The sequence below is a fragment of the Aulostomus chinensis genome, chromosome 18 (assembly GCF_037954235.1).
Source record: "Aulostomus chinensis isolate RoL2024-O1b breed Wild chromosome 18, RoL_Achi_v1.0, whole genome shotgun sequence".
NCBI lineage: Eukaryota > Metazoa > Chordata > Actinopteri > Syngnathiformes > Aulostomidae > Aulostomus > Aulostomus chinensis.
The window spans coordinates 20,488,741-20,514,823 of NC_141337.1; the positions used below are offsets into that span (position 1 = coordinate 20,488,741).

Sequence of the window (26,083 nt, forward strand, 5' to 3'; positions counted from 1 at the left end):
CTGATCAGAGGACGGAGGAGGGAACAGACATGGAGAGCAAAGTGGAAAAGAGGCAACACTGGAGCAAGAAGAGGGAGTATATTCTGGCAGCAGCAGGCAATGTGGTGGGCCTGGGGAACGTGTGGAGGTTCCCCTACCTGTGCTATAAGAACGGAGGAGGTGAGCTGCAGCACACACGGAACTCACTAATGAGACGATTTCATGAAAACCCACATGAGCTGACTACAGGTAAAAGTTACCATCTGTTCTTAGTTTCTCTGTTACGTCTGTTACAAACAGTTTTACATTCATTAGAAGGGAAGGATTTGACCCCTGCAGCAGTTGGAGTGTGTTCATGGTCAACATGGTGCCCGTGTGGACTCAGTATATACAGGAGATGGGCTTCATGTCTGCAGCAGCGTCTCTGGCTAAATCCTGGATTCATCAAGTCCCACGTGTCCTTAGCAGCACTTTGATGTGTTCCATCATTCACTCGCTGATGGGGGACGCTGCCATGCTAGTGGCCAACCAGCTCACCAGGAGCAGCCTGGAGTTCAGAGTCTTCCTCACCATACTGGGACTCTGTCTCTGGAACCAGTAACATCACCATTACTGGATCATCACTGTTAAAATAGTGGATGCTAACACCCTCACTGTTCTATCCTGATGGCTACTGGAGACCTCACATGTTCTGTTTATTGATTGAGATATTGATTAATCTTAAAAGTAAACAGCTTTGGGGCATTTTTTACAATTAGATTTAACTTTGAACCAGTTATGTCTACAGATCAATATGTACATTTTATCTTAAACACGACGAGGCAAATATGGTAGAGTAACGGCAACAGTTGCCTTCAGGTAAAATGGAACAGGATGTGCAGGTTTTCATCCATTTTAGCTGTGGTGCTCTGGAAGTTGACAGATCTACGAATGCCTCAAGTAGGATGAACAGGTCTCAAAAAAACAAATGTGGGACGGAAAGAATGTTTGGTGGGACAATGTGAGACATGTTACCAACAAGACAACAATGATGTCTATCTGCCACTTAGCCTGGACCATCTTTATGCTTTACCCTCTGGTTGATTCAGGAGCAGTCAGATCTATGCAAATAAAAAACAAATCTGCATTATATTTCAATGCACCTTTCCACAACTCTCTCTCCCATTAAATACCTTCAGCATGAAGAGAGGTTTGGCGGTCACAGTTCTCAGCATCTTAAGCTGGATGATTTTTCTGTCACTCATAATACATTTTATTTATTGATGCCTTTCAAAGCACCCAAGGACCCCTTAAATGCAGATATGTTCAATGACAATAAAGAAACATTTAACCTTTAATAGACATGATAAAACATAAAATCGGAGGATACAAAGAGAAGGTTAAAATCAAGGGAAGACAGACAGAAAATGGTGAGACCACAATGACAGACAAATCTAAACAGGTGCGTCTTGAGTTTATATCTGAACAGTCTGATAGAGTCCACCTGGCGGGTTTGAGGTGGTAGCGGGTTCCAGAGTCAGGGTACAGATCAGCTGAAGGCTTCACTTCCAGCGATGGGGAGCAGAGTAGCTGAAGAGGAACGAGGTGGGGGGTTGGGATGGAGGAGGTCTGACAGGTAAGAGGGACCCAGGATATGCAGGGCTTTGAAGGTAAGGAGAATTTTGTGTGGGATCCTCTGAGGAACCAGAAGCCAGTGGAGCCGCATAAGGACACAAGGAACTGAAAAGTGGTCCCAATACTAATCTGTGGGGTACACCACGTGAATCAGGAGGAGATTTTGACTGGAAGTTGTATCCCTGAAAACAAAAAACAAAACAGTTAACAGTGTAGAGCTTCTCCTCAATATATAATCTGCCTCAACTCAAAAAGATTTAAGTAAACAGATCTGGGGCCTCATGTATCAACGCGGTTTACGCAAGAAAAACTTGCGTATGCCAGGATCGACGTTCATGTTCAGATGTATCAACGTGAAAAGTTCGTTGATCCTTGCGTTGTTTCACGCCAACTGCGGCGCTGCCGTTGAAGTTGGCGGAAAGCCAATTCTTGTGTGAACTGCACTTTGGTCCGTTGGCGACACCCTGTGGTGGTGTTTGGTATCTGACATTATTTGATAACCGCACATACATCTGGCACAAAAAAACCCATCAACACAAACCCAAACACTTGCTGGCAGTACTTAAGCTGCTATAAAAGAGCCTTCACGATTTTGTTGAATGTGCAACTTTCAACAATGGCGGCACTTTTTGGACAGCGTGGCAAACGGGTTAATCAGACGGGAGCGACATTTCAGGGAGCGGGAGGATCTGCTGCAAAATTCTGATGAGTGGCTGGTGAGCCGGTTCAGGCTACCGCGGCACATCCTCCTACAGATCTGTGAGGAGCTGCGACCGGCGCTCCAGCACAGAACCGCCAGGAGCCGTGCTGTTCCGGTGCCAACACTGGTGCTGAGTATGCTCGGCTTCATGGCCACTGGCTCCTTCCAGCGAGAGATAGCGGACCGTTCCGTGGTGAGCCAGTCCACCCTCAGCTGGGCCATGCCCTTGGTGGTGTACCTGGGGCCTCATGTATCAACGCGGTTTACGCAACAAAAACTTGCGTACGCCAGGATGGACGCTCACGTTCAGATGTATCAACGTGAAAAGTTCGTCGATTCTTGCTCTGTTTCACGGCAACTCTGGCGTTGCCATAGAAGTTGGCGGAAAGCCGATTCTTGCGTGAACTGCACTTTGGTCCGTTGGCGACACCCTGTGGCAAAGTTTGGTAACTGACATTTTTTGATAACCGCACATACATCTGGCACGAAAAAGCCTTCCAGCGGGAGATGGTGGACCGTTCCGGGGTGAGTCAGTTGACCCTCAGCCGGACCAGGCCCTGGGTGGTGGACCTGATCATTGAACAGGCCAAAATTAATTTGCAGCAACAGCCGGATTCTCAACTGTCTAATTCTCTAATGACTGCACTCATGTTGCCACAAAAGCGTAAGGGTTTCCACTCCATCAATGTGCAGATCATCAGCGATGCGCAGATGGATCTGCTCAACATTGTTGCGAGGTGGCCTGGTTCAACGCACGACTCGCACATTCTGTCCACCAGCACTGTTGGGGAGAGGCTGCTGGCAGGTGCGGTGACGGACGACTGGCTGCTGGGTGGGTAAATGCTTAATAATATTGTTTGACAAACTTAACTCGCACCAGTCACCTAAACCAAAAGTGTGCAACACTGCAGGTGACAGTGGCTACCCCCTGAGGACCTGGCTGATGACCCCTCTCCACAACCCCCTCACTGACCGAGAGCGGAGGTACAATAACCTCCACTCTCACACTCGGTCAGTGGTGGAGAGAGCCATTAGCCAGCTGAAGGGTCATGGCGCTGTCTGGAAAAGGTGTGCCGCATTGTGATGGCTTGTGGCGTCCTTCACATTGTGGCCAACCTGCATGGCGTCCCCCATGCCGAGCAGCATGTCCCCCCACGGGATGACCCAGAGGCTGAAGGGATGGATGCCAATCCCGGCTGGGCAGCAGTCCTTGCAAGGCAGATTCTCATTTCCACAATGTGAATGGATAAGAAACAATCACACGATTCATGACGCCAGATTATTTTTATTTTTTCAACTAAACGCTCTAGTGCTTTAATAAGGCGGTCGAGCCGCTCATTGATCCACGTTATGTCCTCCTGCGACTGCAGGACCGCCTGTGTGGGGAACCTCCAGCTGGATCCATGTTGGCTGGAGGATGCAACGCTGGGTCTGGGTAGGCTGGAGGACCGTCCACCGCTTGTTGGCCTGGTGCTGGGGCTGGGGAACGGACAGCCCCGAATGCCGCTGGTCCTGGCGGAGGACTCAGACCCTGCGGACGGGCTGGCGCGGGAGCCGGCAGGGATGCTGCATGTCGTCGGCATTGCAGACGGATCAGTTTCTGTCAATGAACATATTGGTTTATTTAATGTCTGATTCTGTGTATTTGTTGCCTTTACGTCTGTGGTAAAGCAGGTGGAAATGTTGTGTAAGAGAGTTATTACTGACCCTCCAGGCTCTCGGAGTCAGCGTGGGTGGTGGCGACAATCCCTCCCGCAGAGGTGCTGCCCATGACTGCCGCCACCCGCTGCTCAAAATCGGTCAGGTGCCCCTCTCCCTGACCCCCACCTGTCTGGCCGGCACTCCTCTGGAGGGCAGCTGTACGCCGCTTGACCTCCACCTTGAGGTCCCACCACTTTTTTTTCATCTCCGCGGGGGAGCATTGCTCTGAACCCACCTCGTTCACCCTCTCACTTCTTATCCAATCACAATGTTCGTTGTTTTCCAGCTCCACGCCGTGAACCTCTTTTTCTTTGACATTGTGCTGCGAGCACCGACAGCGGAGACCCTATTTAAATGAATTTGAGTATTTATAGATGGGCGTAACGGGCGCTCAATTCCACGCTGATTGCGATGTATCAAGGAAACGTGCGGGGATTCTGGCGTTCGCACAGATTGAGACATCCAGATTTTTTTTGCGTACGCAACTCTATTCTTGCGACTGTAAGTTTGTAGTATGAGATCCACGCAAGTATTGATACATGAGGCCCCAGGAATCATAGTTGCAACAAACCTGTGTAAGTTTGTATGAGTGTGTTACTGGCATGCTGCAACGTTCTACATGTGGATCAACACTTTTCCTTGTTTTATGTCAGGTTGCGGTACAGTTTGACTGTGATTTTTTGTGTTGCCTGCCATGTCATGTCTGTGCTGCAGTACTCAGGTGTGTGTTTGTGTGTGCAGGTGTCTTCCTGTTGCCTTACTGTTTCTTTGCTGTGCTGTGCGGTGTGCCGATGTTCCTGTTAGAGACTGTGATTGGTCAGCACACTCAGGAGGGCGCCATCACCTGCTGGAGGAAGCTCTGCCCTCTGGCGCAAGGTAACCCCTGGTGAAGATGACCGTATACTGTCTGTTTTTGTTCCATTCCAACTGAAGACACACTGAAGATGAGTCCAGTGCCACTAACCTCTGCTTCCAGTTTTAGACAAAAGCCTTTTGGTCCAGATTCATCTGTTCTTATCCTATGAGCTCCTGAATGTTGCTCATTGCCTCTGCATCCAGGACACCGACATCTACTTCCTCTGCCTCATACTTTTGGTTCAGTTCCATTTTTTTCAGATAATCTACAAGAGAGAAGTCACTAATTGTTGGGAAGTCTCATCACAGATTCAAGGATCAGTTCCTGGAGCTGGATTTAGTTGTTGCACTCCATCAACAAATACCATCACAGCTGGCCAACAGCATTCCCAAGCAAATGAGCACAAACAGAACAGAAGGAGGCTGCAGTGGATGATTTACCCTGCGTTAGTCTTTATTCTTATATTCAGCATAACCAAGTACAGGAACAACGTCACACTGGCTGGAGCCAGTTCTTTCACTCACACCAGTCTCAGGAAGTAACACCAAACCACCACAAGTGTGTGTGTTCTGAAACACTGAGGTGTTCTGACTCCAACAATGCTTCCATCTGTCATATCAGCACTTTTGTGATCAGTAGATCAGATGAAAATGCAAAATGTCATCTTAAATCTGACTTTTGGAACTAAAAAGCTTTTACAAGCAGGGATGAACATTTAGTGGCACCAGCAAATATCTGTCTCGTTGGCTGCCATCATTTGTGAACAAATGAGATGAACTTCATATATTTCATGATTAAATCTGGGATATTTGAATGTTTTCTCTCTCTAGGGGCTGGTTATTCCATCCTGATCATCCAGCTGTATTCCAGATCCTACATCATTATCCTGGCCTGGTCCCTCCTCTATCTTATTCACTGTTTCAGGGACCCTCTGCCCTGGGCCACCTGCAGCAACCCCTGGAACACAGGTTAGTGTGACCACGGGTGCAGGTCCCAGCCTCCTAAACAGTGACTATCAAGTATGCTTTGACTTCCTGAAAGTAAATCCAGTGAAGCACTGTCTGTATTTTCTAATAGTTATTTAATCCGAAATGTAAAAATAACTGTAGTTATAACAGGACAGAAGAACCTTGAGTACTGTGAGTACTGCAGTGGGAGAGCCCAGTCACCCTGAGGAGGAAACTGATTTCCGATGTTTGTACCCGCGATCTCATCTTTTCAGTCATTACCCAAGGCTCATGACTGTAGGTGAGGGTAGGAACGTAGATCAACCGGTGAGTCAAGAGCTTTGCCTTTCGGCTCAGCTCCCTCTTCACCTTGACAGACCAATGTGGAGTCCACATAACTGTAGACGCCACACCAATCCGCCTGTCAATCTCTTTCCCTCACTCATTAACAAGACCCCAAGGCACTTAAACTCCTCCACCTGGGACAGGGTCTCATCCCTGACCCAGAAAAGGCAATCCACCCTTTTCCAGGTGATGCCACTGTCAAATAAACAAGTACATAAACCAATATTCATCAACACCCATTTGCACATTATTTACATGTGGATGGAATAAAAAAATATATAGTTTTCTTTTTTTTCCTTTTCAATTTTCCTCTGTGATTAAGTTAGAAGAAAAAGCTAAAATGTGAGCAACATAGTGATTAATCTTGTTACCAACAGAAAGCTGTGTGGAGCTCACCTCTGCTAACTGGACTGCTCAACACAGCCTGACAGTCAACTGGACATCTGGAAATCTCACCACATCTTCTGTCTCTGAGTTCTGGGAGTAAGTCAGTGTTGTGTGAAGCTACTGATGTTTCAGCCAGACAGAAATGGCTCCATGCATGAAGTAAATTCTGTTGATCATCCGTCTGTCAGAGCAGCAGTACGCCAAATCTACCAGGCTAATTTGGATGACAGTTGGTGGGTGGGGTGGAGCAGGACCAGGAACCTTTATTTTTGTAACAACTTTATAAAAATGTACTACATTGGCCTGGACAGCACTCTGCCTGGAGGTCCTCATGTTGAATATCTGATCAGAAACTGTTTTCCTTTGATTTTGAAGCAAATCCCAGGTGTTCATGGACCTTGGTGGAGGTCAGTGCTCCCAGGATGTATTTCTAGTTTTGCATGTGACTATTATTGTCTGTCTGATGTCCCATAAAGGAGAGAATTGTTGTCCATCTCCGGAGGAATAGAGGAGGTGGGGACGGTGAAGTGGGAGCTGGTCTTGTGTCTCCTGGTTTGCTGGCTGACCTGCTACTTCAGTATCTGGAAAGGAGTCCACTCCACTGGAAAGGTCTGTGAACATGCTGGTCTAAGGATTCTGGTGTAGAACCTGTATGCAGGAACATACATGTTACTGGCTTTGCCACATATAAAGCAAAGTTTTTGATGCACTGGAGGCTATTCCTTTGACCCACAACGTTCTCAACAGACTTACAATTTGTCTTCTAACATACGGAGCAGTTCAAAGACACAACCATCACCTGGGATTGTGCTGCATGTGGCCAACGTGCTGAATGAGAGCTGACATTTCAGGTGGTGTACTTCACGGCGCTGTTCCCCTATGTGATGCTGGCCATCCTGCTGGTCAGGGGGCTGACGCTGCCAGGAGCCTGGCAGGGCGTGGTCTACTACCTGTATCCAGATCCCTCTCGCCTGGCAGACCTTCAGGTGATGCACAATCACTCCTTTTAACTCACAGTGAGAACATGATGCTGTTCACTGGTTAGTGAGGGAAAGAATGAGGTCTATCATCTTGAGCAGCCGCACCTCAACTCTGCAGGACTTCAGCTGGGAGAAGATCTTACTGGTTACTTTGAACTGCAGGGTTTACAAGTATAATGTACATGCATCCTTCTGGTTCAGCCACAGTTTCTTAGAAACCTCTTCATCTCCTCTAGAGGAACAAAGTAGTGCTACAAGAACAGACAGACTGGTGCAAGCCTGTTCAGGTGTTTGATTGCGTAAAACTGAATCATGTGTGAGGTGTGGATGCAGACAGAGAACCGAGGCTACACAGTTGTAGATGGAACAGTCTTACAAAATTTCTATTGTTCTCTGTTGTTCTTTCACAGGTGTGGATGGAAGCTTGTGCTCAGGTTCTCTTCTCCTATGGTGTTGCATCAGGGACCATTATCACTCTGAGCAGCTACAACAAAATCAAGAACAACTGTTACAGGTCAGCCTATGATCAGAAATTCCAGTTGAGCCTGTGCTGAACACATTTCTCTGTATGTTTTGATGGATTGTCATTGATTCCACGCGCAAATATTGACTTCAACTCTGTATTATTTTCTGGATTCTTTAATGCCTCTACAGCAGTGGAAATTGTAGGATGGAGGTGTTTTGTTTCTGGGTCATCCTTCCTGGTCTTGTGATATCTCTGAGGGAATGTTCCCATATTTCGGTCCAATTTCCAGGGGCCTATAGGATGAACTGACAAGATTTTTGGTGGTCAAAAGTCAAGTCATTGTAACCCCACATCAACACACAATATAATATCTCAGCCACAACTCAAAGATGTCTTGAAATACACAGTAGTATAAATGTACATAGTATTTACCAGTCTTACCTCCCAATACTTCAACTTTCAAATAGTTTTTACATGTATTTTTTTCCAGCAAAGCCCCAAACACTTCCACTTACCAGACGCATTCCAGTTATTTCCTGGGCTGAGCAATAAAATCAACACAGTAACATCACAGTAGCTGTCTCTATGATACGAGATCAATATTGCTACAAGTACTGATTTCACTATGAAATAATATCAATTATAAAAATCAGAAATAGTATCATGTAATGTCTCTAAGTTCTGTGGCAAGTTTGTTAATTCACAATGGAGAAAACCTGATCCACAGTGGTACCCCTGAACGGTGACAGCACCTTGCTGCACCTGTGATGAGTTTTTCACACGTCACAAGACTTACTGTCCCTGATTCAGCGTGGACACACTAGAGTCTATTGTCTGTGTGTGTCTGCAGGGACAGTCTCTGGTTGTGTCTGCTCAACAGTGCCACCAGCTTTGTTGCCGGCTTTGCGGTCTTCTCAGCTCTGGGCTTCATGGCCCACAAACAGGGGATTCCTATCCACTTGGTGGTTGACTCAGGTACCATTGAGACACCAAAGCTGTCTGTGGAATCTGACTGACTGCATTCAGCAACCCAACACTGGAATGCTCCTGTTTGTCCTCTCAGGTCCTGGTCTGGCCTTCATTGCGTTTCCTCAGGCTGTCGCCATGATGCCGCTGCCTCAGCTGTGGGCTGCCTGTTTCTTCATCATGCTCCTTCTGCTGGGACTGGACACAGTGGTAAGACCAGTTCTAATAATCTCATTCAACGTTTCTCTGTTTGGTTTGTGAGGTCATGAGAGGTAACCCGAAAGATGAGACTGGAGCAATACACAAAAATGTATGAAAAACAAGCCAAACACAAAAAAAAACAAAACGTTGACGGTTCATTTGTTTCCCCGAAAACCTTCTGCAAGCTAAAACAAAAGAAAACTCCCGTTGGAGAAGAGGGTCCTTAAGTTTTTGTTGTCTCCAAATTTATGCAACAAAAAGTGTCTGTCTGCCCCCTTTTGCCCTTCAGTTACTTTCCTTAACGTGGTCTCTTTGTCCTCGGTGTCTGCCCAGCTCCTACCACCTGCAGGCTTCCTGGCTCTCTCTTTTGTTCTCTCTACTCTGCCCTAATCAGGTGGCCTAAACACCTGCACCTGTCCGAGGAGTGAGGTCTTCTAGGAAATGTAGTGTGCATGGCAGCCATTTTGTTTGGGACGTAGCAGCCCTCCCCCTTGAAATGCCACACATCCCTCTCCTGGGCCTGACGTCCTCAGTAGGCTGAAGGAGGCCCAGAATGCATCTTGGAGGGACAGTGCACTGGCATTTTGCAGTCCTAGCCTGTGAACAACAGAAAAGTGAAAGGGCTGGAGGCTTAGGAACCACCTCGTAATTCTGCTCTTTGTCTCCTTATTTTTTGCCATCCATTGCTAGGGTGGATGATCTGTCACCAGCATGAACTGTCTTCCCAACAGGTAGTATTTCAGTGTTTCCAAGGCCCATTTAATGGCGCCCACTCCATTTTCTCCAGGGTGGCATAGTTCTTCTCTTTGGGTAACAATTTGCGACTCAGATAAAGAACTGGGTGTTCCTCACTTCCAGTGCTTGGGGCCAGCACCGCGCTCAGACCCACCTCCGAGGAAAAATAATTTGTGGTCCAGACAGACCATCAGGACAGGGCTCGAACACAATGCCCGCATCAAGTTGCCAAACGCCTCTTCAGCCTCCTGCTTCTTGGGGGGTGCAGCTACCAGGGAAAAATTTGGTATGAACCTTCTATAATAATTAGCAAGTCCTAAGCCTGCTTCTCGGAGGGAGTCAAGGACTTTTTGTACCCAAGATAGGTGGCTGTCCCAGTCTGGACTCTGAATGACAACATCATCTAAATAGGCTGAGGCATATCCTTGATGTGAATGTAGTGCCTGATCCATCAAGTGTTTGAACGTAGCTGGGGCTCCAACCAGGCCAAAGGGCATCATCTGGTACTGCCACAGGCCTCCAGGGGTGGCAAAGGCAGTTTTCTCCTTGGCCTCTGCTGACAAGGGTACCTGCCAGTACCCTTTGGTAAGATCAAGGGTGGTTATAAATGCCCAGGCTTTCAATCAACTCTTCGATCCGGGGCATGGGATAGGCATCAAACCCTGACACGTCATTTACTTTTCGGAAATCATTACAGAAACGTATTGTTCTGTCCGGCTTGCCTGTCAGGACGATGGGGCTGGACTTGGCACTCTGGGCTTTTGGTGTACCGTTTTTTTTCTGGAGGGGTGAGCATCTCACACTCCACTAGGTGGGTTCAGCCAGGGAGGGCTGAAAACACATCTGGGTTGCCATCGACTAGCTCCTTGGCTAGCTGCAGTTGGTTAGGAGAAAGGTCGGGACCGTACTATACTTCCGCTCAGGGAAGCAGCTCCTGCTCTTTGGGGGGAAGAGAAGTGAACAATACCTCTCGCTCATACCATTTTCTTAACAGGTTGACATAATATATTAGCTCCCCTTTCTTCCTCCCTGGTTGGCGCACTTTGTAAATGACCTCGCCCACCTTTGCAATTACTTCAAAGGGCCCCTGCCACATTGCCAAAAACTTACATTCGACTGTGGGTACCGCCATCAAGACTCAGTCTCTGGGTTTAAACTCTCTGGGTTGGGTGATTCTGTCATAGGTGGCACTCTTATCCCTCTGGGCCTTTTCCATGTGCTCCTTCACAATGGGATACACCACCGCCATCCAGTCCCACATCCCTGCCACATGTTCAGTCATGGTCCGGTGAGGACAGGGTTGCCCCTCCCATGCCTCCTGGGCAAGGTCTAGCAGGCCTCTAGGTTTGTGGGAATACAGCAATTAAAATGGGGAGAACCCCATAGAAGATTGAGGAACTTCTCTTATTGCAAACAATAGGTAGGGGAGGAGCTGGTCCCAATTTCTTCCATCCTTGTCAATGGCTTTTCTCAGCATAGTTTTGAGCATCTTGTTGAATCTCTCCACAAGTCCATCTATTTGAGGGTGGTACACGGAGGTCCGCACCTGCTTCACTTGCAACAACTCACATAGCTCCCTAGTTACTCTGGACATAAACGGGTCCCTTGGTCCGTCAGAATCTCTTTGGGCATGCAAACCTGGCTACTGAAAAGGAACAGCTCTTTTGCTATTTGTTTTGCATTAGCTTTTCTTAAGGGGATGGCTTCCGGATATCAAGTGGCATAGTCAACCAAAACCAAAATGTACTGATGTCCCCGGGCACTCTTTGGTAGAGGTCCCACAATATCCATCCCTATCCTCTCAAAGGGAGTTTCTACGATTGGTAAGGGGACCAGGGGGTTCCTGTAGGTCGGTTTTGGCGTGGGGACCTGGCACTCTGGGCAACTACGGTAGTAATTCTCCACTTCTTTGTGGACTCCGGGCCAAAAGAACCTCTGCAGGACCTCTCCTTGGTTTTTTTCTACTCCTAAGTGGGCCCCCAGTAAATGCGTGTGTGCTAACTGCAAAACTGTGTGCTGATGCGGTTGGGGAATAAGAAGCTGCTCGATGACCCTGTCATTTCTTTTCGTAATTTGATACAGGAGGCCATTCTTCACAGCAAAGTGGTGATAGCACAAGGTTAACTTGGGTCCCACTATTGTCCCCTCTATGACCTGAACATTTCTCAATGCATTCACCAGGGTTGGATCCTGTCACTGAGCGGACCCATACTGACCTTTCAAGGCTGGTGCTGGTTGCCCCACCCCCACCCCCCGTCTTCTTCACTCTGTGCCAGGGGTGGGAAGAGGTCCCCTGATTCCTCCAAGGCCAATTCTTCCTCACAAGCATCCCTGGTCAGGACTGGGGCCACACCCGGTGGAGAAGAGTCTGGCAGGGTAGAATGATTCCTGGGGGTACTCAACATACAATAGTGGGACTTACATTTCCGGGGTTCTCGCTGCAGCTTGTTTTGGGCCTCCCTCCCCAGCAGGGAATCGGCGGGGTAGTCCCGGCTGCTCAGCACTGGGATGGGGAGGGCCTTGATCACTCCCACTTCAACGCTGAAAAACCCTCTCGTGGTTAGGAGTTTCACCATGGTGGTGGGGTACTCATGGGTGTCCCCATGAGCACAAACAATCGGGACCAGGTGACCTTGAGCCAGGGGAGCTGCCTCCAACACAGACTCATGGATAAGAGTCCTGGCACTTCCCGAATCCAATAATTTTTTGTACATTTCCAAAAAACGTGTATGTGATCAGAGTTTATATGGTTACATCGTCTGCAGCATGGCTGTTGAACCTTCATCTGCTTACTCTTAATATTAGGTGTTATAAAATAACGAATTAAGTTCTTCCAATTAATTCTCTCCAAATCAATGATTGTGATGTTGTCTGGTGTGTTTTCACCATTTCATACCACACCCCCTCGCCCTCGGATGCCCTCACCCAACTCCCTTTCCCATTTGACTTTCACATATAATGTTGAGTCCATTTTGGAGTCCATCAAACAGTGGTACAAAACTGACACTGGTTTCAGAATAATCTTGTTATAAGCTTGTACAAGTAATTTAACAATTGGGATTTCATTCTCGTTGGTTTTAATATTTTTTATAAAGTAGTCCCTCACTTGTAGATACCGGAATAAGTCTTGGTTGGTAAGATCATGTGTGTTTTTTAGTTGTTGAAAGCTCTTCATTTCACCTTTTTCAACGGTAGTGCATACTGCTGTTCTCCCTTTCCCCGTCCAACGTTTAAAGCTACTATCATATTTACTTGGTATGAATTTGTCATCAAAAGCGATCCATTTTAGTAGTCCAATTTCTTTACCTATTTTTAATCTTTTGACTGTGGAGTACCATATATCCAGAGTAAATAATAAAACGGGATTAGTGTCATTCTCATTTTGTATAGACGTGGGGATCTCTGTCTCTCCAATATATGTCTGGAGTGGGCTTTTTGGTGTCGTAACTTCAATGTCCTTCCACCTAGCTACGTAGCTGTCATTGCACCATAAGATTAGATGGCGCAATTGCGCAGCTTGAACATCAAAGCTGCTGGTATATTGTCTTTATGTATTTTATGTATAATGTGCAACGTTCTTCTCATGTTATCTTGCGTTTGTCTATTCCGAACAAACCCACTCTGATCTTCATCTATCACGTCTGGTACAAATGTTTGGATTCTCTGATATAATTGAGGAATATATTTTGTAATCAACATTTAATACCGATATGGGTCTATAATTTTGGCAATATTCTCTGTCTTTTTGTGGTTTGGGGAGAACTGAAATAATAGCTTCCGACCAGGAGGAGGGGACAGTCTCTTTAGTCATAATCCAATTAAGTGTAGTATGGAGTAATGGTATTAATTCCTGACCGAATTTCTTATACCATTCACATGGAAACCCATCACTACCCGGAGCCTTATTCGTTTTTAATTTTCCTATTGCTTTCTGAATTTCGTCTACAGTTATCTCTGCCGTTATTCGTTCATTTTGCGTTGTGCCTATGGAAGGTAGGTCTCAGGAGTCAAGAAAAGTCCTAAAACCACTCTGATCTGAAACTGAAGACTGGGTGGAGAGTTCCTTATAGTATTCTCTAAAAATATTTTCAATATCCTTCGGGTCATATTTTGGTTGATTTGTTTTGGGGTCATGTAGTTGATTGATTGTAGTTTCTGCCTGTTGTTTTCGTAGACGTCTTGCCAACAACTTCACTGATTCGATCGATTCATAGTAGTTTTGTTTCAGATATCTCATTTTTGTTTCCACCTCGTGTTGGAGCAAATTATTGATTTTTTTCCCTTATTTCATTCATTTGTTGTTGGATTTTCTGATTTACTTTTCCTTTCCCTTATGTGTCTGTTCCAAACTTCTCAGTTCTGCAACATGAATCTTGTACTGTTTTAGTCTCTCTCTTTTGAGGTGGCTTGTTATTGCTATCAACCTGCCCCTTATAACTGCTTTTAGAGCATCCCATAATATGGCTGGGTCTGTTTCCCCATTATCATTTTCTTCCATATATGTCCGTATATCCGCCCTAATTTGCTCAACAACTGTCTTATTATTTAAAATACCCACGTTTAACCTCCATATTGTATCTGTACGCCTACAATTCAAGAGAATCTTCAGGTAAATTGCATCGTGATCAGACATGTCTGCCACTCCTATTCTACATTCCTGAATTTTATCCCTGTGTTCTTTCTGTACAAAGAAGTAGTCAATCCTGGAATAAATGGAACGTGTTTTTGAATAATGGCTGAAGTCCCTCTGCAATGGGTGTAGGTCCCTCCACACATCAAAAAAGCCCATTTCCTCCCATGAATTCTTGACCAAATTTGTAATTGATACTTTATTTCTCTTGAAGCTCCTTGCATCCAAATCAGGATCCATCAATATATTGAGGTCACCCCCACAAACACATATGCCCTCAGCTTCCACTGCTATGATATCAAGCAGACACTTAAAAAAATTCTTATTACTCTCAGGTGGGGCATATATGTTTACCAATGTTATCATTGTTTGACCAATTTTTCCTCTTACTATAATATATGTTCCTTCTTTATCTGCAATTTCTTTTTGGCACTCAAACTTAATTACATTAGACATCAGAATTGCAACTCCTCTTTTCCGAGCGTTTGCGTGTGAGCTGTGGAAGACATTTTTGAATCCGAATCTCTTCAGTTTCTCATGTTCTACTTTCGATAAATGAATTTCTTGTAGAAAGTTCATCTGTGTCTTTTCTTTTTTAAGTTTAGCCATTACTTTAGCTCTTTTGACAGGGTTCCCTAAGCCGTTGACATTCAAGGAAAGGAATTTAATCTCTTGTTTGGTATCCATAAACCACTATAGTTAAGTTAACTTTGTGATGAATCCCGCACAGGCTTGAACATTTGAGGACAAGAGAATGTTCCTCACAAACAAAGAACCAAAATGAACCAAAAACAGAATAAGTAGTAAGAAAGATAACAGATGTACTTTTTAGGACTTGCAAATACCAGGTCCACACCATGACCTTGATAGAGCCAGGAGAGTCTGGCTCTGAGGGAAAGCCTTTGTCAAGAGCAAAGGGCCCTCGCTGACTCTGATGAGAGGCAGCTCTCCACATGTTTTAAACCCCCCTCCCCCCAACCCCACCACCCCACCCTCACATATATATCCTATACGTTACAACTAGTATTGTTTAAACATTCACAGGTGCATAACCAGCAGCTCCAAATGAAATAATGATAACAAGAACAGTAGAAAAAATCCCTCCACTACTCAAATCGAGTCACCACCGCTGATTGAAGGCCGCCTTCATCCCCTCTCACTCACCGCCCCTCAGTCAGCATTCACTGTGTCTTTCTGCAACGCCTCCACATCTCGGATGAGCCCCCGAGACATCATACCATCCCTACGGGGGCTGCTTGAGGCTGCAGCCTGCCATCCAATACGATCCAGTTCTTTCTCCAGCTGTTGGTCCTCAGAGACGGGTGCCTTGATCCCCAGGGACAGCAAGCCCTCCGCCGCCTCCCACGCAGAGATGAAGGTCTTGGCTCTGTCCATCAGGTGGACTCTAAACTTGGCTGGATATGGAGTTTGGAACCGGATATTCTTCTCATGGAGTTGATTCTTGATTTCAGCGTATTTGCGTCTTTTTTCTGTAGCATCGGTGTGTAGTCGTGATCCATGTAAATCCTCTTGCCCTTATATTGGAGGTTCCTCATCTGCCACGCTTCAGCTAGCACTTGTTGCTTGTGTTGGTGGTTAACAAACCTCACCACTAGCGATCTTGGGGGGGCGTTAGCATCAGCCGGTCTCTGCTGGAGGGATCTGTGGGCTCTTTCCAGCTGCAGGGGGGAGCTAGCTGGGATACCCAGGAGATCTCTCAGAAACGCTTCAGTCCACTGCACCATGTCTCCACTTTCAGAGCCTTCTCCCACACCATAAACTCGGAGGTTGTTCCTTCTTGTGTAATTCTCCAGCTCCTCACATCTCTTCTCAAGTTGTCTCTCCCAGCGCAGCAAGTGGCCGAGCAAGCGAGTGGAGCGGGTGGACCCCTCCTCCACCTGATTAATCCGGGTTTCCGCCTCGGTCAGTCTCTCCCCCATCTTCCCAAGTGACTGTTCCAGCGAGTTCATAGTTGATGTTATGGTCTCCAGCTTCTCATTGTTCTCCTTTCTAAACATTTGGAGCTCCGTGAGAATAGCAGCGCTTACATTATCCCCATCGTCGGCTCCGGGATTAGCTTTAGCACTTGCCTCCACTGGTTTACTCTGTTGAAAAAAGTTCGACCTCGTGTCTCTGGTTTTCCCATCAGAGGACGAATTGCCCCTCAAGTTCTTGCCGTGGCCACTCATCATCCCTCAGAATATTAATGTTATGTCGTTCTCGAGTCGGTAAAATTGAGTGAGGTGGTGGAAAAGGGTTCGGGTCGGTCGCTACTTCACTAACATGCTGCCGCCATGACAGATGCCAGAACCGGAAGTCCTATATGGCCCTTTTTACCACAGTTGTTAAAGTTCATCTCTTTGCACCAACATCATTAGCAAGGTGTCCTAGCTTGATACGGTGGAAACATGGTCCTTGTGCCTTTGTTTCACCATTCTCAAGTTTGTGAACTCTGTCCCACTATTGTATGTTGAGTACCCCCAGGAATCATTCTACCCTGCCTGTACCATGCAGTTTGCGAGCTTCTTTTAAAGCCATCTCCACTGGCACACTGACATCAATTGCTTTTTCAAGAGTTAAGTCACTTTTTATGGGTAACTCCCTCTGGGCAGCTCCATTCCTCAATCCACACACTAGCAGGTCTCTTAATGTGTCACTTAAAGTGTCTTTAAACTCACAGTGTTCAGCTGGATTCCTCAGTGCTGCAACAAACATGGTGACAGACTGAAGGCAAGCCAAAATACGCAACAATGGTCATAGTCAGAGGAGTGCAGGGGGCTCTCCTCAGGACCTTCTATGACTCTACTGTGGCATCAGCAGGTTTAGGAAGAGACTTGATGAACTAATCAAGACACCAAGCTCCATTCTGAGATGCCCTCTGGACCCAGGGCAGGCAGTGGGAGAGAGCAGGATGATAACTAAGTTGTCATTTTTAATGATTGTTTATATTATATTGAACTGTCCTTTGATTGCTCTGAAGCACAAATTTCCTGTTTGCAAGACTAGAATGGAAATTCTTTGCTTTTATGTTGTTTATTGATTATCCTGATTGCATCAAGTCCTGCCTGCTCTCCATTCTCTGCATTTGCATCCTGCCATCACCACTGCCACATGACAACCTCATTCTGCCACTCCTTTGACACTGCCCAGATTTCCATGCAATGTTGAAGAGGCCTCCCCTATTTCTGGATGGATCTCATCAACCCTGCTGCCACAGTCAGGGCTGAGGCTACTGTCCTCTGGGCCCATTTGCAACGGCCTCTTGAGTCCCCTGCGATAAAATATCCCGGAGAGCCTCCTTCAGTCGGATAGCTTTCCGAGCCGAGCACTGGTGTCTACCAGGGGTTTGAGAGTTACTGCCCCTAATGGAAACTTTGAAAATTAGCCACTCTGGTTTAAATGTCTCCAACGTCCACAGGAATGCAAGAAATGCTCCACCAGAAGTGAGAGTTGAATGCCAACCCAGTAAGGGACCTGCTTCAGATGTTTCCAGCTCACCTGTGCTACCCGTTAGCTCAATCCAGAGCCCTCTCTGGCAATCTGACCCCACTCACTGCCAGATGTTGATCAGTTGACAGCTTTGCCCCTCTCTTTACCCAAGTGTCTAAAACATGTGGCCTCAGGTCAGGAGATGTGTTAACAAGAGCAATCTTCAGCCTCACCTCATGTTGTGATGTGTACAAACAGTAACCTCACAAGTTACCAGAACAGTATTTTTGAGTCAAACCATTTTTAATTCATGCGAGAGCAGCAGATGTAACTGACTTTCCATGTTTTAATCATTAGGAAAGCATGTATGCAGTTTCATACTGAACAGGTTCAGAACAAAGATCCCTGGAAACTTTGAGAAACTCGATTAAGTGTGACTTTAGATATAATCAACGTGGAGGCAGTTGATTGTCCTTATCAGCTGCACTTAAGCTGTTTGCCACCAAAAAATAAAAACTGCCGGGCTGAGTAGACAGAAGCAGCATGATGTACACAACTTAGAGTGCAGTGCACAGCACAGGTGATCAATCTCTATTTGTCATTTACTCACTCAGCACCTACATTGCTCAAAATGAGAAACCAGAAACCAGGTCTGAGGTCAGTTGAAGAGGATATTTCCTGCACAATGTTCAGACATGAAGCTGCACCAACACAGGTGGCTCTCCAACACATGGAGACTGAAAACAAACTAAAAAATAATCATTTTCAAACTTCATCTGTTTAGTGTCTGATATGCACTGGGTCAGCTTGTCAAACACACTGGCATGAATCTGACTTTCTCATTCTAAAACCGCCTACTCTGCTGCATGTCTGCTGCCATGATAGCTGCGCGTGGCGTGTCTGCCACCATGACAGCTGCTCGTCTGCTGCGTGTCTGCAACCATGATAGCTGCATCTGCAGCATTGTGTTTATCAATATTAGAGGGTCTGGTTTTGGAGAGGGAACGGGGAAAGTTTAACACATCATTTAAAGTATCTTATACCGTGGAAAGAGTCCCCCCCCCCCCCGACAACATGTTACACACAGGAGGACCTGCAGCAGCAGAAACATGTGACTGATCACAACTAAGACATTAAAAACCTGAACTGGAAATCACATTATAGACCTCTGCTAAATACGTCTTTTTTTTTCTTGTGTGCTTGCTTGCGTGCGTGTGTGTGTGTGTGTGTGTGTGTGTGTGTGTGTGTGTGTGTGTGTGTGTGTGTGGTGTGTGTGTGTGTGTGTGTGGGTGTGTGTAACAGTTTGCAGGTCTGGAGACTATCACAGCATCAGTGATCGACATGTTTCCCAGACAAATGCGCAGACCCTGGCGCAGAGAAGTCTTCCTCCTCCTCTTCTGCTCCGCCTGCTTCATCACTCAGATTTCTCTCACCTCTCAGGTACTAGACAGGTGCACACGTCCCCAACATCAGCAGCTGTAACCTGGAGGGTGTCAATGAGAGCCAGAGAGTCCACAGACATGAAGAATATAAAAGTTCAGTAACTCTACTGCCCAGCATGTGAAATGGTCCTCCTTCCCTGCAGATGGAGGCTTCGTTCTGACTAGATATCTGTTCATGAGCTGATGCTGAACATGTGGTGTGGTTTCCAGGGTGGAATCTACCAGTTCCAACTGGTAGACTACTATGGTGCCAATGGAGCGTGTATCGTGTTTGTGTGCCTGGTGCAGTGTGTGGCTGCTGGCTGGGCCTTTGGTAAGTGATGCATCACTCAGTCTGCACGCTGGGGATGAGCCAGACACTAAGATGAAACAAGTTTTCAGCTCTGATAGGCATCTGTCCTGTCAGTCACACATAGAGTCCCTCCCCCTGCATACACACACAGCTGAGAAGCGCAGCTTGTTGCAGCTGCCTCCGTCATCACACCAAAGCGAGATGCGTTCCTCCTCTCTCCTTGCTCTTTGTTCAGTGTTCAGGATTTGTTCCTCCATCAACCTGCTTCAGTTTGGAGAATAACAAATTAGTAGAGAGCTGTAGGTCAGCTGACTCGGTGCAGAGACACAGTTGAGAGAAGATGGGCTTGGTTTTCTACATCAGATCCAACATCAGGCTGCAGATTGATAGAAAAGTAGAGCAGGAAGTAGTAAACACAGACACACTGTCAGTTCATTTAAACACTGATATATAAAACACCAAAACCATCATCTGGCCTGTACATAAATAACTACCTCCCCCCTTTATTTCTGTCCTGCGCAGACGCACACACACACACACACACACACACACACACACACACACACACACACACACACACACACACACACACACACACACATTTTGTTTCGTTCATACTCCGTCTGAAACTCCGAGTTTATTTATTTTGTGTTTAGACTGAGTGATGTTGAGCGTTACGTGTCTGGCAGTGACGCTGAACCAGCAGCCACATCGGTGGCAGCAGAAGCTCCATCTGAGCTGTCCTGGTGAGAGTTGGTTTGGTCCTCTGATCAAAGACATCTGGAACCTAATCTGAGGGCTTTTAGAACATCCACCCACCCACCCATCCATCATCCACCCATCATCCATCATCCATCCACACACCCATCCATCATCCACCCATCATCCATCATCCATCCACACACCCATCCATCATCCACCCATCATCCATCATCCATCCACCCATCCATCCATCATCCACCCACCCATCCACCATCCATCCATTTCCCACCCATCCACCCACCCATCCATTATCCATCCACCCATCCATCCATCATCCACCCACCCATCCATCATCCATCCATCCATCCATTTCCCACCCATCCATCCATCCACCCACCCATCCATCATCCATCCATCCATCCATTGCTCATCCCTCCATCCATCCACCCATCCATCCCTCCATCCTCCCCCTCTTCTCCTGTTGAGGGTGGTGGGGGTGGAGCCTATCCTAGCAGCCTTCCCCCTGGACAGGTCACCAGTCCATGGCAGGGCCAACACATAGAGACAGACAACCATTGGCTCTCCCAGCCACGCCTACGGTCAATTTAGAGTCTGGATTAACCTGGTCCCCTCTTGATGTCTTTGGACTGTGGAGGAAGCTGGAGTACCAGAGAGAACCCAGCAGGAACAGGGAGAACATGGAGACTCCACACAGAAAGATCCCGCGCTGCAGCCGGGGCTCCACCCACAACCTTCTTGCTGGGGGGCCACAGTGAGGACCACTGCTCCACCGTGCCACCTCTGTTTAGAAACATTTTCAAATAAATGATAAATTCAGCAACTTCTGATCATTCCTCTTTGATTTCTTGAAGCTTATTCAAAAACGACGTACACAAGTCTCTGTTAATCATTTCTAATAATTATAATACGTTTTATTTATCAGCAGCTTTCTCAGCACTCAAGAACACTTTCCAAAGATAAAATGAAGACAGTCAAGCGGCAGACAAAAGCCACACACAGTATTAAATGGAACAATGACAGAGTGTTTGCGATCTTGAACAGGCGAGTTTTGTGTCTGGATTTGAAAGAGGAAGGGAGTTGACATTCCGGAGGTCCGGTGGGAGTTGATTCCAGAGTTCCATGGTGCTGAGGCGATGGAGGAGGAGCATTTGTGGGAGTGGGAGGAGGTCCTGATGTGGAGGAGATCTGACATAAGGAGGGGCGAGGTTGTGGTTGGCCTGGAATGCATCTCAAAGAATTTTGAATTTTATTCTGGATTCATCTGGGAGGCGGTGGAGTTGCTGCAGGACATGGGTGATGTGGTGAAAGGAGGGGGTTCAATGATGATGTGAGCAGCCGAATTCTGGAACAGTTGAAGGTTTTGAAGTGATTTATGAGGGAAACCGAGGAGAGAATTAGAATAATTAGTGTTAGCTGTGAACAAGGACAGAAGCCGCGGGAGGTGAGGGAGGAGTGTTGACGATGAACGGGTGGGAACAGATGGAATAGACCGGCTAATGTTCGTGATGTGGCACTGAAATGTTAATGAGCTAATCTGGACAATGTAGATTTAGTCTCAATGAGGTTCGCTGGTTCTCCCCCATCAAACACCTCTGAGAATGTCAACACTGATGCTGATGGAAGCCGGAGCGGCGAACTGCTGTTTTGAAACTTCGCAACTGTCATGGGGCTCAGTATTCGTCTGATGCATGGTCACTTAGCAAGACGAGCCCCTGGAGAGCCGCTGAGATCAGGGAGCTGCTGACATCATGGGCAAGAGGACCGTGAATCACCACCTCATGGGACTGTGAAGGATGGCTTGTTGGATGAAAAGGAAGCGGAGGAGCTTGGTGGATGTGACTGTCACCAGATGTTGGAACTTCACCAGCAACTTGAGAAACTTAGGAAAAAAGTTCCAGCAGGTCTGTGACCACAACAGCAGCAGCGGCGGAGGGCGGTTGGACCGGGACACTCAATATTCTCCTGACGTGTATGTTGTACGTCACTGTTCACGCGCAACGTCGTGCTGCACGTCACGTCACATGTTTACGCCCACACAAGTGGCGGCATTTTTGGAAAGAGGAATATTACGCCTCCATTTCACACAGACAAGATGAAGTCCCGCCTCTACTGGACCGCAAATGTGGCGCATTCTGTGTGTAAAAGGGGCTGATAACACTCTTCTGCAGTCGAGGGTGGGAGAGACAGAGACCCGATTCATTCCTCCAACATGAACAGAAGTCCCTTTGTTTGGATAGATTACCTGTGTGTTGATGACTCACGGGAGCTCCTGTCAGAGGTGGAAATGAGACGGAGGAGGTTTGACATGTCAACTCAAAAAGAAAGTTGAAATCCAACAGGAACTTAAAAAGACTTGCTTTTGGCACAGTCCATTTGAATGAGTTCAAAGGTCATCTAGTGATGTTACCATCAAGGTGTTTTTGGCTCATCTCAGAGTTTTCCAGCTGTTCCCAGTTTTGTAGCTATGTACTAATCAGAGCCATGTCTGTGTTCACTACATGAGTGACAGGTCACTTCATCAACCTGAGGAATCTTCTCCACCAGCAGGTTGGTAATTAGTTGCTAACTAGTTGTGGTTTTACTGCAGGAGCTGAACAGATGTGTGATGCAGTTGAAGAAATGACCGGACACAGACCGTGGTTTCTGTTCAGCCTGTGCTGGCGTTATTTCACCCCGCTGGTCTGCATGGTGAGTTCACCATCACTCATGATGTCATCACTCAGCTCCAGGGAGCAGGGCAGCACGGTGCAATAATTTCTGGAAATGCGTCCGTCTTGTGGCTGCAGTTGGTCAGAGTGAATGTGATGGGGTTCCAGCAGCGCTGCTCCTGGCTCTGCTGCTGCACAGGTGTGATGCATTCAGGTGAACGTCCCAGCAGTACTGGTTGAAACTGAGTCTTGGAGGAGGGTCTAACACACATCACTCTGACTGGCCTGTCCAGGGTGAACCTGTCAGACCTCAAACCACGTTTGTCCATAACTGGAAAGCAGAGGTTTTTCTCTTAACACTCAGAAACATCCAGCAGACTCAGGGTCTGCGTGGGCGGCCATCTGCCTCGACTGGTTGGGTGAGAGAGAGAGAGAGAGCGAGAGGGGGGGGGGGGGGAAGGCTCGTCATGACCAGCTGAGGAGGATCTCTCTAAAACTGGGTTGCATGTGTCAGACAAAAATCTTCATCACCTGACAATGAGAGTGAAGTGGAACCTGAATGTTGGTCTTCTGCTTTTCCCTCAAGATTTGCTTCATCTGCTCCTTTCTGGACGACCAGCCCCTCACCACCAGAGGGGGACACGTGTACCCACACTGGGTCTATTATCTAGGCTGGGCCATGTCCCTGTCCTCTGTCGTTGTGGTTCCTCTTTGGGCGATTGGAAAGATCTGGCTAACTGAGGGCAGCTTCAGGGAGGTATGAGGACCCTGCTTCCTTCTCTTTATCACCCATATTTATGATCATAACTTCATCATTCAGTAACAGTTTGTTGTTCTGTCCTCAACAGCGTCTGTGCGTCCTGTGGCGTCCTGCTAGAGATCCCATCGTTCCCAAACGAATGGGGAACATCTGAATTAAACAGAGATGAGACCAATGTCAGCCCCGGAACCTGAATGAGTTATCATGAGTCAAAAAGAGAAAAACCATCAGTCTATTAAAACATTATGAGAAAGATGTGGAACACAGGATTTCTTTTTATTAAACCATCAGCTGCTCGGGCAGAGTATGAGTGGGTGAAGGAGGGAGGGAGTAAGTACTGACTGTAGTACTTTTTCAAATTTGATACCGCCAGTAGATGGCACTGCAGCACTGCTCTGTACAACCTCTGCTTCTACTAAGAGTACAGCACTTCCGGGTTCCTGTCAGTCTGTGAGCGTATGTTGTTGCTACCTGTCTGTGTAGCTCCTGCTATAAGCTAATAAAAGCTCTACAAAATACAATAGTAAGAGAGTCAGGGAATGAGTGAGTGAGCGAATGAGTGAGTGAGAAACTGATGGAGGGAGGGAGGGGCTGAGCGAAGGATTGAGTGAGGGGGGTGGTCTTTCACACCTCTGTAAGGATGAATAAGGGAAGGGGTTTTGACCGTGGCTGCAGACTTTTGTTTCAACAAAGCCAAGGATAAATTGTGTTGCAAAGTGAACTTCTTACCAATTCTGCCGTCCTGTGCAGAAGTGAAAGGATGAATGACAGTGAGGGACGTGTTTGAGTAGCACTGGAGTCAAGTTTATTTCTATAGCGCCAAATCACAACAAAAGTTCTCTCATGACACTTAACAGGTAGAGCAGGTCCACCACCTCCTTCCTTCAATGAACCTCCACCCAACAATTCTCCATCAGCAAGCACATCCTGCAATAGCAGCCACCAGAACCTTCCTTTACCAGCAGGAAGGTGGAGCAGATCCAGGGTCAGTGGGGACGGAGAGAGAGCAGGACAGAGACAAAGACAGAGAATGGAGAAAGACAGAGAGACAGAAGGAAAGAGAGGGACAGAGATAAAGAGAGAGAGAAAGGAGGAGAGACTGATGGACAGACGGGGACGTGAGCAGGTGGAGCTACGGGTGGCAGCTGGAGCCTCTTCAGGTCTGGAGCCTCCTCCAGCAGCACCAGGATCTGGGATGAGGGGAGAAGAAGAGGAGTTAGTAACACGTATGAGGACAGGAGGAGGAGAGAGAAGCCCAGTGCATCATGGGAGATCCCAGCAGTCTGAGCCTGTAGCAGCAGATCTAAGGGCCAGCCTAAGCAGTCCTGACGATAAGCCTGATCAACAAGGAGGTCTTAAGTCTGCTCTTAAACCTAGAGAGGGGGTCTGGGTCCTGGACTGAAACTGGGAGACGGTTCCACAGGAGCGGAGCCTGATAGCTGACGGTTCTGGCTCCATTCTACTGTTAGAACTCTAGGAACCAGCAGGAACCCTGCATCCTGGGAGTGAAGGGTTCTAGCTGGATCATAGGGGACTAGGAGCTCTGTCAGGGATGAAGGAGCCTGAGTGTTGAGGACTTTGATGGTAGAAGAAGAATTTTAAATTCTGTTCTGAATCTGACAGGGAGCCATGCAGAGAAGCAGTCCAGGAGAGACCTGGTCTCTGCTACCAGTTCTAGTCAACATGCGGCAGCAGCGTTCTGGACCAGCTGGAGAGTCTTTAGGGACTTATTAGTCCAGCCTGGTAGGAGGGAGGTCCAGTAATCCAGCCTGGAAGTGACAGAAGCAGGGACTAGTTTTTCTGCATCTTCTTGAGCCAGGATGTGTCTGATCTTAGCGATGTTACGGAGATGGAAGAAGGCGTCCTGGAGATTTGTTGAATGTGGGAGTTGAAGGATCCTGGTCAAAGAGAACTCCTAGGTTCCTACGGTGGTGCTGGGGGCCAAGGTGATGCCATCCAGGGTACCTGTCTCATCAAATCAGGTGGTCCTCAGGTGTTTGGGCCCAGCACAAGAACTTCAGTTTATCAGAGTTTAATAAAGGAAATGATGGGTCCTCCATGTTTTCCTGTCCTTCAGACAGGCCTCCAGTTTAGTCAGCTGGTTTGTTCCATGTGGATCATTGAAGAGTTCAGCTGAGTGTCGTCTGCATAGCAGTGAACATTAATGGAGTGTTTCCTGATCATGTGACCTGGAGGAAGCAGGTACAGGGTGAAGAGGAGTGGTCCAAGCACAGACCCTTGTGGAACACCAGAACTGACTGTAGTGTCTCAGTGGAACCATC

The 26,083-nt window shown here is 47.1% G+C and overlaps 1 protein-coding gene across 1 annotated transcript; it reads left to right on the top strand.

Annotated features, from left to right (window-relative positions):
- On the top strand, window positions 1-24,121 carry LOC147245621 (sodium- and chloride-dependent GABA transporter 3-like). The gene is made up of 14 exons (XM_086186067.1): window positions 1-159; window positions 4,736-4,870; window positions 5,681-5,818; window positions 6,520-6,625; window positions 7,006-7,138; window positions 7,381-7,515; window positions 7,920-8,023; window positions 8,826-8,950; window positions 9,039-9,151; window positions 19,239-19,376; window positions 19,589-19,691; window positions 22,981-23,081; window positions 23,628-23,798; window positions 23,890-24,121. Exons 1-14 carry the CDS (start codon window positions 30-32, stop codon window positions 23,953-23,955), a joined length of 1,698 nt encoding a protein of 565 aa, XP_086042193.1. The 5' UTR covers window positions 1-29; the 3' UTR covers window positions 23,956-24,121.
- The last annotated feature ends 1,962 nt before the right edge of the window (window positions 24,122-26,083 follow it).

Excerpts from the sequence above, each read along its gene's own strand:
- LOC147245621 (XM_086186067.1), top strand. The coding sequence starts at position 30 with ATGGAGAGCAAAGTGGAAAAGAGGCAACACTGGAGCAAGAAGAGGGAG. Across the intron at positions 9,152-19,238 it reads TGCTGGGACTGGACACAGTG|TTTGCAGGTCTGGAGACTAT; the intron begins GTAAGACCAGTT and ends TGTGTGTAACAG. Across the intron at positions 23,082-23,627 it reads TCACCCCGCTGGTCTGCATG|ATTTGCTTCATCTGCTCCTT; the intron begins GTGAGTTCACCA and ends TTTTCCCTCAAG.